At 41.1% G+C, this 18,993-nt stretch overlaps 1 protein-coding gene across 1 annotated transcript in view; it reads left to right on the top strand.

The window, feature by feature from the left end:
- Positions 1-18,993, top strand: part of LOC138853681 (putative neural-cadherin 2) — a 197,148-nt gene that overhangs the window by 79,742 nt on the left and 98,413 nt on the right. The window contains exon 5 of the mRNA XM_070091743.1: positions 14,661-15,381. Within this exon, the coding sequence (XP_069947844.1) occupies positions 14,661-15,381 (721 nt within the window). The remainder of the gene's footprint in view (positions 1-14,660; positions 15,382-18,993) is intronic.

Raw genomic sequence — 18,993 nt, 5'->3', positions numbered from 1 at the left:
ATATTCTACTGTGAACGCTGGTATATTCAACTGTGAACGCTGGTATATTCTACTTTGAACGCCGGTATATTTTACTGTGAACGCTGGTATATTCTACTGTGAACTCGGGTATATTCTACTTTGAACGCTGGTATATTCTACTTTGAACGCCGGTATATTTTACTGTGAACGCTGGTATATTCTACTGTGAACGCTGGTATATTCTACTTCGAACGCTGGTATATTCTACTGTGAACGCTGGTATATTCTACTGTGAACGCTGGTATATTCTACTGTGAACGCTGGTATATTCTACTGTGAGCGCTGGAATATTCTACTCTGAACGCTGGAATATTAAACTTTGAACGCTGGTATATTCTTCTGTGATCGCTGGAGTATTCTACTGTGAACCTTGAAGACTGGTATATTCTACTGTGAACGCTGGTATATTCTACTGTGAACCTTGAAGGCTGGTATTTTCTACTGTGAACCTTGAAGACTGGTATATTCTACTGTGAACGCTGGTATATTCTACTGTGATCGCTGGAATATTCTACTGTGATCGCTGGAATAATCTACTGTGAACCTTGAAGACTGGTATATTCTACTGTGAATCTTGAAGACTGGTATATTCTACTGTGAACCTTGAAGACTGGTATATTCTACTGTGAACCTTGAAGACTGGTATATTCTACTGTGAACCTTGAAGACTGGTATATTCTACTGTGAACCTTGAAGACTGGTATATTCTACTGTGAACCTTGAAGACTGGTATATTCTACTGTGAACCTTGAAGACTGGTATATTCTACTGTGAACCTTGAAGACTGGTATATTCTACTGTGAACCTTGAAGACTGGTATATTCGACTATCATGGATAGTTCATCTTTCGATGCTTGTATATTTTGTTTTCTTTGGTGGTATATTCTACTTTTTTTCTCTATTGTATCCTACTTTCAGTGCACGTTTTTTTTTTCATTTTTATCTCTGTGGTGTCCTACTTATAACACTGGTGTATCATATTTATTACACTAACACTCGTGTATACTACTTTTAACACTGGTGTATACCACTTTTCACGCTGGTGTAAACTACTTTTCACGCTGGTGTATACTACTTTTCACGCTGGTGTAAACTACTTTTCACGCTGGTGTATACTACTTTTCACACTTGTGTATACTACTTTTCACGCTGGTGTATACTACTTTTCATACTGGTGTATACTACTTTTCACACTGGTGTATACTACTATTCAAACTGGTGCAAACTACTTTTCACGCTGGTGTATACTACTTTTCACGCTGGCATATACTACTTTTCACGCTGGTGTATACTACTTTTCACGCTGATGTATACTGCTTTTCACGCTGGCATATACTACTTTTCACGCTGGTGTATACTACTTTTCACGCTGGTGTATACTACTTTTCACGCTGGTGTACACTACTTTTCACGCTGGTGTATACTACTTTTCACGCTGGCGTATACTGTTTTTCACGCTGGTGTATACTACTTTTCACGCTGGTGTATACTACTTTTCACGCTGGCGTATACTACTTTTCACGCTGGTGTATACTACTTTTCACACTTGTGTATACTACTTTTCACGCTGGTCTATACTACTTTTCATACTGGTGTATACTACTTTTCACACTGGTGTATACTACTTTTCAAACTGGTGCAAACTACTTTTCACGCTGGTGTATACTACTTTTCACGCTGATGTATACTGCTTTTCACGCTGGCATATACTACTTTTCACGCTGGTGTATACTACTTTTCACACTGGTGCATACTATTTTTCACGCTGGAGTATACAACTTTTCACGTTGGTGTATACTACTTTTCACACTGGAGTATACTGCTTTTCAAGCTGGCATATACTGCTTTTCATGATGGTGTATACTGCTTTTCACGCTGGCGTATACTGCTTTTCACGCCGGTGTATGCTACTTTTCACGCTGGCGTATACTACTTTTCACGCTGGTGTATACTGCTTTTCACGCTGGTGTATACTACTTTTCACGCTGGTGTATACTGCTTTTCACGCTGGTGTATACTGCTTTTCACGCTGGTGTATAGTACTTTTCACGCTGGCGTATACTACTATTCACGCTCGTGAATACTGCTTTTCAAGCTCGTGTATACTACTTTTCAAGCTGGAGTATACTGCTTTTCACGCTGGTTATACTACTTTTCAAACTGGTGTATACTACTTTTCACGCTGGCATATACTACTTTTCACACTGGTGAATACTGCTTTTCACGCTGGCGTATAGTATTTTTCACACTGGCGTATACTACTTTTCACGCTGGTGAATACTGCTTTTCAAGCTGGTGTTTACTACTTTTCAAACTGGTGTATACTACTTTTCACGCTGGTGTATCCTACTTTTCAAACTGGTGTATACTACTTTTCACGCTGGCGTTTACTACTTTTCAAACTGGTGCATACTGCTATTCACACTGGTGTATACTACTTTTCACGCTGGTGTATACTGCTTTTCACGCTTGTGTAAACTACTTTTCACGCTGGTGTATACTGCTTTTCTCGCTGGTGTATACTGCTTTTCACGCTGGTGTATACTGCTTTTCACGCTGGCGTATGCTACTTTTCACGCTGGTGAATAATACTTTTCACGCTGGCGTATACTACTTTTCACGCTGGCGTATACTACTTTTCACGATGGTGTATACTGCTATTCAAGCTGGCGTATACTACTTTTCACGCTGGCGTATACTGCTTTTCACGCTGGTGTATACTATTCAAACTGGTGTATAATACTTTTCACGCTGGCGTATACTACTTTTCACACTGGTGTATAATACTTTTCACACTGGTGTATACTACTTTTCACGCTGGTGTATACTGTTTTTCACGTTCGTGTATACTTTTCACGCTGGCGTATACTACTTTTCAAGCTGGTGTATACTGCTTTTCACGCTGGTGTATACTGCTCTCACGCTGGTGAATACTGCTTTTCACGCTGGTGTATACTGCTTTTCACGCTGGTGTATACTGCTTTTCACGCTGGTGTATACTGCTTTTCACGCTGGTGTATACTGCTTTTCCGCTGCTGTATAGTACTTTTCACGATGGCGTATACTACTTTTCACGCTGGCGTATACTACTTTTCACGCTGGTGTATACTACTTTTCACGCTGGTGTATACTGCTTTTCACGCTGGCGTATACTACTTTTCACGCTGGCGTATACTACTTTTCACGCTGGTGTATACTGCTTTTCACGCTGGCGTATACTACTTTTCACGCTGGCGTATACTACTTTTCACGCTGGTGTATACTGCTTTTCACGCTGGTGTATACTGCTTTTCACGCTGGCGTATACTACTTTTCACGCTGGCGTATACTACTTTTCACGCTGGTGTATACTGCTTTTCACATTGGTGTATACAACTTTTCACGCTGGTGTATACTGTTTTTCACGCTGGTGTATATAACTCTTCACGCTGGCGTATACTACTTTTCACGCTGGTGTATACTGCTTTTCACGCTGGTGTATACTGCTTTTCACGTTGGTATAAACTGCTTTTCACGCTGGTGTATACTGCTTTTCACGCTGGTGTATACTACTTTTCACGCTGGCGAATACTACTTTTCACACTGTATACTGCTTTTCACGCTGGCATATACTACTTTTCACCCTGGTGTATACTGACTTTCAAGCTGGTGTATACTGCTCTCACGCTGGTGTATACTGCTTTTCCAGCTGGTGTATGCTGCATTTCACGCTGGTGTATGCTGCTTTTCACGCTGGTGTATAGTACTTTTCACGCTGACGTATACTACTTTTCACGCTGGTGTATACTGCTTTTCACGCTGGCGTATACTACTTTTAACGCTGGTGTATACTACTTTTCACGTTGGTGTATACTGCTTTCCACGCTGGCGTATACTACTTTTCACGCTGGCGTATACTACTTTTCACGCTGGTGTATACTACTTTTCTCGCTGGTGTATACTGCTTTTCACACTGGCGTATACTACTTTTCACGCTGGTGTATAATACTTTTCACGCTGGTGTAAACTGTTTTTCACGCTGATGAATACTACTTTTCACGCTGCCGTATACTACTTTTCACGCTGGTGTATACTGCTTGTCACGCGGGTGTATACTGTTTTTCAAACTGGTGTATAATACTTTTCACGCTGGCGTATACTACTTTTCACACTGGTGTATACTGCTTTTCACGCTGGCGTATACTATTTTTCACACTTGTGTATGCTGTTTTTCACGCTGGTGTATACTGCTTTTCACGTAGACGTATACTACTTTTCACGCTGGTGTATACTGCTTCTCACGCTGGCGTATACTACTTTTCACGCTGGCGTATACTACTTTTCACGCTGGTGTATACTACTTTTCACGCTGGTGTATACTGCTTTTCCCGCAGGCGTAATCTACTTTTCACTCTGGCGAATACTACTTTTCACTGCGGTGTATACTGCTTTTCACGCTGGTGTATACTACTTTTCAATCTGGAGTATACTTTTCACGCTGGCGTATACTACTTTTCACGCTGGTGTATACTGCTTTTCAGGCTGGTGTATACTGCTTTTCACGCTGGTGTATATTGCTTTTCACGCTGGTGTATACTGCTTTTCACGCTGGTGTATACTACTTTTCAAACTGGTGTATACTACTTTTCTCTCAGGCGTATACTACTTTTCACACTGGTGAATGCTGTTTTTCACGCTGGTGTATACTGCTCTCACGCTGGTGTATACTGCTTTTCACGCATGTGTATACTGCTTTTCACGCTGGTGTATACTGCTTTTCACGCTGGTGTATACTACTTTTCACGCTGGCATATACTGCTTTTCACGCTGGTGTATAGTACTTTTCACGTTGGCGTATACTACTTTTCACGCTGGTGTATACTGCTTTTCACGCTGGCTTATACTACTTTTCACGCTGGCGTATACTACTTTTCATGCTGGTGTATACTGCTTTTCACGCTTGCGTATACTACTTTTCACGCTGGTGTACACTGCTTTTCACGCTGGCATATACTACTTTTCACGCTTGCGTATACTACTTTTCACGCTGGTGATTACTGCTTTTCACACTGGTGTATACTACTTTTCACGCTGGTGTATACTGTTTTTCACGCTGGTGTATACTACTTTTCACGCTGGCGTATACTACTTTTCACGCTGGTGTATACTGCTTTTCACGCTGGTGTATATTGCTTTTCTCGCTGGTGTATACTGCTTTTCACGCTGGTGTATACTGCTTTTCACGCTAGTGTATACTTTTCAAACTGATGTATACTACTTATCACGCAGGCGTATACTACTTTTCACACTGGTGTATACTGCTTTTCACGCTGGCGTATACTACTTTTCACACTGGTGTATGCTGTTTTTCACGCTGGTGTATACTGCTTTTCACGCTGGTGTATAGTACTTTTCACGCTGGTGTACAGTACTTTTCACGCTGGCGTATACTACTTTTCACAATGGTGTATCCTGTTTTTCACGCTGGTGTATACTGCTTTTCACGCTGGTGTATACTGCTTTTTACGCTGGTGTATACTTTTCACGCTGGTTTATACTGCTTCTCACGCTGGTGTATACTACTTTTCACGCTGGAGTGTACTGCTTTTCACGCTCTCGTATACTACTTTTCGCACTGGTGTATACTATTTTTCACGCTGGCGTAAACTACTTTTCATGCTGGTGTATACTGCTTTTCACGCTGGCGTATACTACTTTTCACGCTGGTGTATACTACTTTTCACGCTGGTGTATACTACTTTTCGCACTGGTGTATACTTTTCACGCTGGTGCATACTACTTTTCAAGCAGGCATATACTACTTTTCACGCTGGTGTATACTGTTTTCCACGCTGGTGTATACTACTTTTCACGCTGGCGTATACTACTTTTCACGCTGGCGTATACTACTTTTCACACTGGCGTATACTAGTTTTCACGCTGGTGTATACTGCTTTTCACGCTGGCGTATATTACTTTTCACGCTGGCGTATACTTCTTTTCACGCTGGTGTATACTACTTTTCACGATGGTGTATACTATTTTTCACGCTGGCGCATACTGCTTTTCACGCTGGTGTATACTACTTTTCGCACTGGTGTATACCTTTCACGCTGGTGAGTACTGCTTTTCACGCTGGCGTATACTATTTTTCACGCTGGCGTATACTACTTTCCGCACTGGTGTATACTTTTTACGCTGGTGAATACTGCTTTTCACGCTGGCGTATACTACTTTTCACCCTGGCATATATTACTTTTCACGCTGGTGTATACTGCTTTTCACGGTGGCGTATACTACTTTTCACACAGGCGTATACTACTTTTCGCACTGGTGTATACTATTTTTCACGCTGGCGTAAACTACTTTTCATGCTGGTGTATACTGCTTTTCACGCTGGCGTATACTACTTTTCACGCTGGTGTATACTACTTTTCACGCTGGTGTATACTACTTTTCGCACTGGTGTATACTTTTCACGCTGGTGCATACTGCTTTTCACGCTGGTGTATGCTACTTTTCACGCTGGCGTATTCTACTTTTCACGCTGGTGTATACTGCTTTTCACGCTGGAGTATATTGCTTTTCACGCTGGTGTATACTGCTTTTCACGCTGGTGTATACTGCTTTTCACGCTGGTGTATACTACTTTTCAAACTGGTGTATACTACTTTTCACGCTGGCGTATACTACTTTTCACAATGGGGTATACTGCTTTTCACGCTGGTGTATACTGGTTTTCACGCTGGTGTATAGTTTTCACGCTGGTTTTTACTGCATTTCACGCTGGTGTACACTACTTTTCACTCTGGTGAATACTACTTTTCACGCTGGCGGATACTGCTTTTCACGCTGGCGTATACTACTTTTCGCACTGGTGTATACTATTTTTCACGCTGGTGTATACTACTTTTCACGCTGGTGTATACTACTTTTCGCACTGGTGTATACTTTTCACTCTGGTGCATACTACTTTTCACGCTGGTGTATACTGCTTTTCGCGCTGGCGTATACTACTTTTCACGCTGGCGTATACTACTTTTCACACTGGCGTATACTACTTTTCACGCTGGTGTATACTGCTTTTCACGCTGGCGTGTACTATTGTTCACGCTAGCGTATACTTTTCACGCTGGTGTATACTACTTTTCACGATGGTGTATACTATTTTTCACGCTGGCGCATACTGCTTTTCACGCTGGTGTATACTACTTTTCGCACTGGTGTATACCTTTGACGCTGGTGAGTACTGCTTTTCACGCTGGCGTATACTATTTTTAACGCTAGCGTATACTACTTTTCGCACTGGTGTATACTTTTTACGCTGGTGAATACTGCTTTTCACGCTGGCGTACTCTGCTTTTCACGCTGGCGTATACTACTTTTCACCCTGGCATATATTACTTTTCACGCTGGTGTATACTGCTTTTCACGGTGGCGTATACTACTTTTCACGCTGGCGTATACTACTTTTCACGCTGGTGTATACTACTTTTCATGCTGGTGTATACTGCTTTTCACGCTGGCGTATACTACTTTTCACGCTGGCATATACTACTTTTCACGCTGGTGTATACTGCTTTTCACGCTGGCGTATACTACTTTTCACGCTGGTGTATACTGCTTTTCACGCTGGTGTATACTGCTTTTCACGATGGGGTATACTGCTTTTCACGCTGGTGTATACTACTTTTCAAACTGGCGTATACTACTTTTCACGCTCTCGTATACTACTTTTCACGCTGGTGTATACTACTTTTCACACTGGTGAATACTTTTCACGCTGGTGCGTACTGTTTTTCACGCTGGTGTATACTACTTTTCACGCTGACGTATACCGCTTTTCACGCTGGTGTATACTGCTTTTCACGCTGGTGTATACTGCTTTTCACGCTGGTGAATACTGCTTTTCACGCTGGTGTATACTACTTTTCAAACTGGTGTATACTACTTTTCACACTGGTGTATACTGCTTTTCACGCTGGCTTATACTACTTTTCACACTGGTGTATGCTGTTTTTCACGCTTGTGTATAGTGCTTTTCACGCTGGCGTATACTACTTTTCACGCTGGTGTATACTGCTTTTCACGCTGGTGTATACTGCTTTTCACGCTGGTGTATACTTTTCACGCTGGTTTATACTGCTTTTCACGCTGGTGTATACTGCTTTTCACACTGGCGTATACTGCTTTTCTCGCTGGTGTATAGTACTTTTCACGCCGGCGTATACTACTTTTCACGCTGGTGTATACTGCTTTTCACGGTGGCGTATACTACTTTTCACGCTGGCGTATACTACTTTTTAAGCTGGTGTATACTGCTTTTCACGCTGGCGTATACTACTTTTCACGCTGGCGTATACTACTTTTCACGCTGGTGCATACAACTTTTCACGCTGGTGTATACTGCTTTTCACACTGGCGTAAACTACTTTTCACGCTGGCGTATACTACTTTTCACGCAGGTGTATACTGCTTTTCACATTGGTGTATACTACTTTTCACGCTGTTGAATACTGTTTTTCACGCTGGTGTATACTATTCACGCTGGCGTATACTACTTTTCACGCTGGTGTATACTGCTTTTCACGCTGGTGTATACTGCTTTTCACGCTGGTGTATACTGCTTTTCACGTAGGTGTATACTACTTTTCAAACTGGTGTATACTACGTTTCACACTGGCGTATACTACTTTTCACATTGGTGTATACTGCTTTTCACGCTGGTGTATACTGCTTTTCACACTGGTGTATTCTAGTTTTCACGCTGGTGTATACTGCTTTACACGCTGGTGTATACTGCTTTTCACGCTGGCGTATACTACTTTTCACGCTGGTGTATACTACTTTTCACGCTGGTGTATACTGCTTTTCACGCTGGTATATACTGCTTTTCACGCTGGTGTATACTGCTTTTCACGCTGGCGTATACTGCTTTTCACGCTGGTGTATAGTACTTATCACGCTGGGGTATACTACTTTTCACGCTGGTGTATACTGCTTTTCAAGCTGACATATACTACTTTTCATGCTGGCGTATACTGCTTTTCGCGCTGGTGTATGCTACTTTTCACACTGGTGTATACTACTTTTCACGCTTGCGCATACTACTTTTTACGCTGGTGTACACTGCTTTTCACGCTGGTATGTACTACTTTTGACGCTGGTGTATACTGCTTTTCACGCTGGTGTATACTTTTCACACTGGTGTATACTACTTTTCACGCTGGTGTATACTACTTTTCACGCTGGCGTATGCTACTTTTCACACTGGTGTATAGTACTTTTCACGCTTGTGTACACTGCTTTTCACGCGGGTGTATACTTTTCACGGTGGTGTATACTTTTCACGCTGGTGTATACTACTTTTCACGCTGGTGTACACTGCCTTTCAGGCTGGTGTATACTACTTTTCACACTGGTGTATACTTTTCACGCTGGTGTATACTACTTTTCACGCTGGCGTGTACTACTTTTCACACTGGTGTACACTGCTTTTCACACTGGTGTGCACTGCTTTTCACACTGGCGTATACTACTTTTCACACTGGTGTGCACTGCTTTTCATGCTGGTGTATACTACTTTTCACGCTGGTGTATACTACTTTTCGCACTGGTGTATACTTCTTTTCACGCTGGTGTATACTTTTCACACTGGTGTATACTACTTTTCACGCTGGTGTACACTGCTTTTCAGGCTGGTGTATACTACTTTTCACACTGGTGTATACTTTTCACGCTGGTGTATACTACTTTTCACGCTGGCGTATACTACTTTTCACACTGGTGTACACTGCTTTTCACACTGGTGTACACTGCTTTTCACACTGGCGTATACTACTTTTCACACTGGTGTGCACTGCTTTTCATGCTGGTGTATACTACTTTTCACGCTGGTGTATACTACTTTTCGCACTGGTGTATACTTCTTTTCACGCTGGTGTATACTTTTCACGCTGGTGTATACTACTTTTCACGCTGGTGTACACTGCTTTTCAGGCTGGTGTATACTACTTTTCACACTGGTGTATACTTTTCACGCTGGTGTATACTACTTTTCACGCTGGTGTACACTGCTTTTCAGGCTGGTGTATACTACTTTTCACGCTGGCGTATACTTCTTTTCGCACTGGTGTACACTGCTTTTCACACTGGTGTATACTGCTTTTCACACTGGCGTATACTACTTTCCACACTGGTGTGGACTGCTTTTCATGCTGGTGTATACTTTTCACGCTGGTGTATACCACTTTTCGCTCTGGTGTATACTACTTTTCACGCTGGTGCATACTAATTTTCACGCTGGCGTATACTACTTTTCACATTGGTGTATACTACTTTTCACGCTTGTGCATATTTTTCACACTTGTGTATACTTCTTTTCACGCTGGTGTATACTACTTTTCACGCTGGGGTATACTACTTTTCACGCTGGCGTATACTACTTTTCACGCTGGCGCATACTACTTTTCCCACTGTCATATACTACTTTTCACGCTGGCGTGTACTGTTTTTCATGCAGGTGTATACTGCTTTTCGCGCTGGTGCATACTGCTTTTCACGCTGGTGTACACTGCTTTTCACGCTGGCGTATACTGCTTTTCACGCTGGTGTATACTACTTTTCACGCTGGTGTATACTGCTTTTCACGCTGGCGTATACTACTTTTCACGCTGGCGTATACTGCTTTTCATGCTGGTGTATATTGCTTTTCACGCTGGTGTATACTACTTTCCACACTGGTGTATACCACTTTTCACACTTGTGTATTCTACTGTTCACGCTTGTGTATACTGCTTTTCACGCTGGTGTATACTACTTTTCACACTCGTGTATACTGCTTTTCACGCTGGCGTATACTACTTTTCCCACTGCCGTATACTACTTTTCACGCTGGCGTATACTGCTTTTCACGCTGGTGTGTACTACTTTTCACACTGGTGTATACCACTTTTCACACTGGTGTATACTACTGTTCACGCTTGTGTATACTGTTTTTCACGCTGGTGTATACTACTTTTAACACTGGTGTATACTGTTTTTCACGCTGGCGTATACTACTTTTCCCACTGGTGTATACTGCTTTTCATGCTGGCGTATACTGCTTTTCACATTGGTGTATACTGCTTTTCACGCTGGTGTGTACTACTTTTCACACTGTATACTGCATTTCACGCTGGTGTGTACTGCTTTTCACGCTGGCGTATACTGCTTTTCGCGCTGGCGTATACTACTTTTGACGCTGGCTTATACTGCTTTTCACGCTGGTGTATACTACTTTTGACACTGGTGTATACTACTCGTCACGCTGGCGTCTACTACTTTTCACACTGGTGTATACCGCTTTTCACGCTGTCGTATACTACTTTTCACGCTGGTGTATACTGTTTTCACGCTGGTGTATACTACTTTTCACACTTGTGTATACTACTTTTCACTCTGGGGTATTCTGCTTTTCATGCTGGTGTATATTGCTTTTCACGCTGGCGTATACTGCTTTTTACGCTGGTGTATACTACTTTTCACGATTGTGTATACTACTTTTCACGCTGGTGTATACTGATTTTCACGCTGGCGTATACTACTTTTCACGCTGGCGTATACTACTTTTTACGCTGGCGTATACTGCTTTTCACGCTGGTGTATACTGCTTTTCACACTGGTGTATACTTCTTGTCACGCTGGCGTCTACTACTTTTCCCACTGGTGTATACTGCTTTTCACGCATTGCGTATACTACTTTTCACGCTGGTGTATATTGCTTTTCACGCTGGTGTATACTACTTTTCACACTGGTGTATACTACTTTTCACACTGGTGTATACTGCTTTTCACTCTGGTGTATACTGCTTTTCACGCTGGCGTATACTGCTTTTCACGCTGGTGTATACTACTTTTCACGTTTGTGTATACTTTTCACACTGGTGTATACTGCTTTTCACGCTGGCGTGTACTACTTTTCACGCTGGCGTATACTACTTTTCACGTTGGTGAATAGTACTTTTCACGCTGGCGTATACTGCTTTTCACGCTGGTGTATACTACTTTTCACACTGGTGTATACTACTTTTCACGCTGGCGTCTACTACTTTTCACACTGGTGTATACTGCTTTTCACGCTGGCGTATACTGCTTTTCACACTGGTGTATACTGTTTTTCACGCTTGTGTATACTGCTTTTCACACTGGTGTATACTTTTCACACTGGTGTATACTGGTTTTTACGCTGGTGTATACTGCTTTTCACGCTGGCGTATACTACTTTTCACGCTGGTGTATACTACTTTTCACGCTGGTGTATACTGCTTTTCACGCTGGCGTATACTACTTTTCACGCTGGCGTATACTGCTTTTCGCGCTGGTGTATGCTACTTTTCACACTGGTGTATACTACTTTTCACGCTGGTGTATACTACTTTTCACGCTGGTGTATACTACTTTTCGCACTGGTGTATACTTTTCACTCTGGTGCATACTGCTTTTCACGCTGGCGTGTACTACTTTTCACGCTGGCGTATACTACTTTTCACACTGGTGTATACTGCTTTTCACGCTCGCGTATGCTACTTTTCACGCTGGCGTATACTATTTTTCACGCTTCCGTATACTGCTTTTCACGCTGGTGTATACTGCTTTTCACGCTGGTGTATACTGCTTTTCACGCTGGTGTATACTGCTTTTCACGCTGGTGTATACTGCTTTTCACGCTGGCGTATACTACTTTTCACGCTGGCGTATACTACTTTTCACTCTGGTGTATACTACTTTTCACGCTCGCGTATGCTACTTTTCACACTGGTGTATAGTATAGTATTTTTCACGCTTGTGTACACTGCTTTTCACGCTGGTGTATACTACTTTTCACGCTGGTGTATACTTTTCACGCTGGTGTATATTATTTTTCACGCTGGTGTACACTGCTTTTCAGGCTGGTGTATACTACTTTTCACACTGGTGTATACTTTTCACGCTGGCGTATACTACTTTTCACACTGGTGTACACTGCTTTTCACACTGGTGTACACTGCTTTTCACACTGGCGTATACTACTTTTCACACTGGTGTGCACTGCTTTTCATGCTGGTGTATACTACTTTTCACGCTGGTGTATAGTACTTTTCGCACTGGTGTATACTTCTTTTCACGCTGGTGTATACTTTTCACGCTGGTGTATACTACTTTTCACGCTGGTGTACACTGCTTTTCAGGCTGGTGTATACTACTTTTCACACTGGTGTATACTTTTCACGCTGGTGTATACTGCTTTTCACTCTGGCGTATACTACTTTTCACACTGGTGTACACTGCTTTTCACACTGGTGTATACTGCTTTTCACACTGGCGTACACTACTTTTCACACTCGTGTGCACTGCTTTTCATGCTGGTGTATACTACTTTTCACGCTGGTGTATACCACTTTTCGCACTGGTGTATACTACTTTTCACGCTGGTGCATACTACTTTTCACGCTGGCGTATACTACTTTTCACATTGGTGTATACTACTTTTCACGCTTGTGCATAATATTTTTCACACTTGTGTATACTACTTTTCATGCTGGTGTACACTGCTTTTCACGCTTGTGTGTACTGCTTTTCAAGCTGGCGTATACTTCTTTTCACTCTGGTGTATACTACTTTTCACACTAGTGTATACTACTTTTCACACTGGTGTGTACTACTTTTCACACTGGTGTATTCTACTTTTCACACTGGTGTATACTTCTTTTCACGCTGAGGTATACTACTTTTCACGCTGGGGTATGCTGCTTTTCACGTTGGCGTATGCTGCTTTTCACGCTGGCGTATGCTGCTTTTCACGCTGGCGTATGCCACTTTTCACACTGGTGTATACTACTTTTCACACTGGTGTATGCTACTTATTGGGGTATAATTCTTGAGCATTGCGCCTATTTACCACATAGTCTGAGGTATGTAGGTAGGAATTGTAGAATTATATTAAACTAAGTTGTGTATTGGATTCCATGCAATAACTTAAGAATGCCTCCTCACAACAACATGAAATTCCCCAGATTTTATTGAGTTTTTTAGATTCCACTATGACAAGTTTTTAAAGGAAATAGAAAATGATAAACTTATTATTCTGAAGTTTTAAGGATTTACGATATCAATATGATAGTTTAATCAGGATATCAATGCTGCATTGTGTATGCAACATATTACTTTTAATGCAATTCCCCCATTAAGAAATATAACCTAGTTTAGGAGAGTGACGCGGCTGATGCTTCTACTGTGTTTAACTAAGATGAGTTTCTGCTTATTGGTACTGGGACTTTTAAGAGTGTTTACCTACTGGTCTATGACGTCACGACCTTTTGTAGATGCTAGTCTCTAGCTCATAGGTTTCTCGAGGGGTTGAGTTATAATTCTTTGATTTCTTGAGGGAACTAAGCTGCAGATCCTCTGCCTCTTGGAAACGTTGAGGTACGGTCACTAGGCCTCTTATGTGCGTCGTGTTACCGGGGGTTTGGGTTATGGGAATTGTGGAGGGAAGGGATCTCAAGAATCGTGGTAAAGGAATTTTTTTTAAATGATTGAAGAAATAATTTGTTTTAGGTAAATTTCCTAGAATATTTTTTATAGTGACGATGTACTTGTGCTTGTCTCGGAAGTGTTGTAATTTGTTTCTGTCGTTTTAGGCAATTGACCGCGACCCACCGCACGGAAGAGGAGTGTGGCGGATTCAAGTGACAGTGCGTGATGGCCAGGGATTTAAACAGCCAGCAGACAGCTTTCACACGCTGGTGACGGTCCCAGATCGTCAAGCAGCGACGGAGAACAGCCGAGAACCTGCCAGAAAACATCACCGACAGCAGGCTCCCCTGAGCAGTACCGGACACCCCAGCCGTACCTGGGTATACAGACATGGATACAGCGCTGGTAAAGAAAAGCAATTACTGCGAGAAGTGACCCAGAATGTTCAAAAATCAGTATTTTTCCGATCATTGGCAAATTTTCATAGTAAGCGAGACTTGAGAGTACAAAATAAAGAGAAAGAAACAGAGGAAGTGCAAGTTGAGTCACAAACTAATGTTGAATATAAGGAGAAAAAAAAAACAAAGAGAGAATTGCATGATATTTTATTGACAGAGAATTATGTAAATACACAACTCCTGCACAACGTTCCTAGAAATTTGACTACAAATGGAGGTGGGTGTGTTGAAATGGGTGGGTTCGGAGGTAACCTGGCAGGCGATGCTCTAGCTGATGTTGGGAGTGGCACCAGTGGTATTGTTGGTAGTGCATGGGTACATGTGGTGGAGACGACGGTGACAGTGTTGGTGAAGGATATCAACGATAATGCTCCTGTCTTCCCCAACACCACCATGCTGGGCGAGGTGCTGGAGAATGCACCAACCGGTAAGTACAACCTGTACTCTAATAGTGTCTTCTTTATGTTACAATGTTCAGTTTACATAAATAACCCGCGCATAAGAAACAGAAGCTTATGACGACGTTTCGGTCCGACTTGGACTATTTACCAGTGTGAATTGTGAATGGCCCAAGTCGGACCGAAATGTCTCCTATGTGCGGGTTATTTGTGTATTGTTCTAGTCATGGTATTTTTGCCTTTTTTTAATATTTAGTTTGTTATATATTAGACATATTGATGTTTCCTCTTACTTAAACCTCTGATGAATGATGGTAACGACTCTTGTTAACGTGACTGATACCTCTCAGATTGTTCTAGCCACGGAACAACTATCAGTAAAGTTAATACTTCGTATTAGGTCGTTCTAGGTTGTGAACTACTGTAGATAACGTACCTGATATGCCTCTAGTCGTTCAGGTATTGTAGATTAATCAATCTGTACTTCTCGTTGTTTTAATATAGTTTTATAGGATTATATCCATACCAGACTTACTTAAGAATTGCCAGTGTGAATATTGTTAGTTGACTGGTTACTTTTAGTATAAAACCGCACCAAGTGATAATTTATATAGTCTAACCTTGGAGGGTATCCGTAGAAAGTGTTGTCTTTACACGAATGCACAGTTGGTACACCTAACTCTGCTTACTGGAATGTTATTTACATAAAGGTTTAGTCTCTCTCTCTCTCTCTCTCTCTCTCTCTCTCTCTCTCTCTCTCTCTCTCTATCTATCTATCTATCTATCTATCTATCTATCTGTCTGTCTCCGATCGTTGTAAATTGTGATGCTTTACGGCAACAACTAGGAAAAAAAAACATTAAAAACTAATGCAGCGAACTTTAAATGCCCACAGAGCTAATATTACCAATCATAGGTCTGAGTGAAAACATACACGAGACAACCCGTCAAAGTTGAGTGCTCGAACATCAAACAATGAGCTAGTAAGAGGTGCTTGCTCGCTCTACGGTGTGCTACAAAAATAAGATCCTAAAGGGTGTTGAAGTAATTAAGTTAATTAAATGTTTAAAGTATATGCCTTGGAACTTGTTAATTAAGTCAGGCGAGAAGTTAAGGGCATTAATAGTGTGCCTTAAAGGTTTTGTTGTACTCTGTTCTGATTTTATAATTAAAGTTTGTGTCGTGCTTAGCCTTCTGTGTCAGCAAGATTATTTTCTTTTCTCTGAGGGGCAATTAACCATTGTTTTTACATTATTACTTTATATACTCAACTTGAGAGAAGTTATATTACATACGAGTGTGATGCTTAATATATTTATATATACTACATAATATGCTGTAATGACGCATAATAATATCACAAATTTAAATATAAAATACCATTAACGGCACATACCAGTAATGACGCATGATAATTTATCTTCATGCACCGTAATACGTTTCATAAAACCTTCACCTAGTCTACAATAATGTCACAAAACCTAAAATCTCAACTAACCTTATTTAACCTTTCCATAGACAAACGTTCTTAAATATAGTGAGAAAACCTTTTATAAAGCATAATCGATTCTTGATGTTAGTGTTCAAGTTGAAGTTAATCATAATAATTCACTTGAAATTTATAGATTCAGATTCTACAAACTTCGGTAACTAACAAAAGAAAAGTCCTTTAGAAAGTTAGGCCAAAATAGTTTGGTGAGTAGGTATGATGGCATCCTGGAAACCAATCTAGGATCGAATCATAATTACTGGTCCTGTACCAAGAGCTATGGCCTGACTTTTGTGATCACAACTGTGTGAGTACATTAGTGCTAATTCAATATTGAAGAGTCATAAGGTGTCAGTGTCTGGTCAACTGATGCCATAGAATTACCGTCCAATAAGCCTGACATCTATAGTCGGCAAGTTACTAGAATCAACTATAGCTGACATTATTAGAAGTCACCTTGAAAAGCATAATTTGATTAATGAATCTCAGCATGGATTCACGAGAGGTCGTTCCTTCCTGACAAATTTACTGACGTTCTTCAATAGAACATTTGAGGCAGTGGACAGTGATAAAGAATATGATATTATTTACTTGGATTTTAGTAAAGCCTTCGAAAGAGTGCCTCACAAGAGACTCTTAAGAAAAGTGGCAGCTCATGGTATAGGAGGTAAATTTCTAGCATGGATAGAGGCATGGCTTACCAATAGTAAGCAGAGAGTTACCATTAATGGGGTGAAATCTGAATGGGGATTAGTCACTAGTGGCGTTCCACAAGGATCAGTTTTAGGCCCTCTCTTGTTCATAATTTACATTAATGACCTTGATGTAAAGATTACGATTGACATGAGTAAGTTTGCTGATGATACAAAGATAGGCCGTATAATTCACTCTGAGGAGGATAGCAATGAACTCCAGGAGGATCTGGACAAATTAATGTCTTGGTCCGAAAAATGACAGATGAAGTTCAATGTAGATAAGTGTAAGGTACTAGTCCTTGGTAATGAAAATAATCCTCGAAGCTATAATCTAGGTGAAGTAGAGCTTGATCATACAGAATGTGAAAAAGACTTGGGAGTCATGGTAAGCAGAAATGTAAAGCCAAGACAGCAGTGCCTAAGTGTGCGCAACAAGGCTAACAGATTACTAGGATTTATCTCTAGAAGTGTAAGTAACAGAAGTCCAAAAGTTATTTTACAGCTCTATATCTCACTAGTGAGGCCTAATTTGGATTATGCCGCTCAGTTTTGGTCTCCTTACTACAGGATGGATATAGATTCATTGGAGAACATTCAAAGAAGAATGACTAAAATTATTTACTGTGTAAGGAATCTCCAGTATGAAGATAGACTTAAAGTCTTAAATCTCCACTCTCTGGAGAGGCGTAGAATGAGGGGAGATATCACTGAAGTGTATAAGTGGATGACGGGCATAAACAAAGGAGATATTAATAAAGTACTGAGGGTGTCGAACCAGGTAAGAACCAGAAATAATGGATTTAAGTTGGAAAAATTTAGATTTAGAAAAGACATAGGTAAGTACTGGTTTTCTAACAGAGTTGTGGATTGTAATAAAGTTGGTAGAATTACCGACAATATGTAAAGTAAAAGGACACAAGTGCAACTAATGTGGCATTTTATTGTGGCCACAATAAAATTTCACATTAGTTGCACTTGTGTCCTTTTACTTAGAGTTGTGGATGCATGGAACAATCTTCCCAGTAGGCTCAGCGAGGCTAGGACCTTGGGTAGCTTTAAAAAAAGATTGGACATATATATGAGTGGGAGGGGCTGGCTTTGATTGGTGCCATTATGTACGGGAGTAAATTCTTTGGTAGCTTTGGGTAGAGGTCGTTTTGATAAGGACCTACCTTGCATGGGCCAGTAGGCCTTCTGTTGTGTTCCCTTATGTTCTTATGTTCTAATCCAAATAATTTTAGGATTAAAGTATGTTTTTTTTGTATAATCACGTTAAATAGTCATCCTGGTGGACATGTTCTTCTAGGTCACCGTGTTGTTAGTTCATTACTTCTGTATGCGGGTTATCTAGGGCACTGTAGTCACTAAATCGGAAAATTACTTAGTTACTGGCCAGAAAATCCTTTCATACATCGAGATGGGACTAAAGTAAGTTGCCGTTGCATGTATATTAAGAA

The sequence above is a fragment of the Cherax quadricarinatus genome, chromosome 37, assembly GCF_038502225.1.
Source record: "Cherax quadricarinatus isolate ZL_2023a chromosome 37, ASM3850222v1, whole genome shotgun sequence".
Lineage (NCBI taxonomy): Eukaryota > Metazoa > Arthropoda > Malacostraca > Decapoda > Parastacidae > Cherax > Cherax quadricarinatus.
This window is presented reverse-complemented; position numbering and strand designations above follow the sequence as displayed.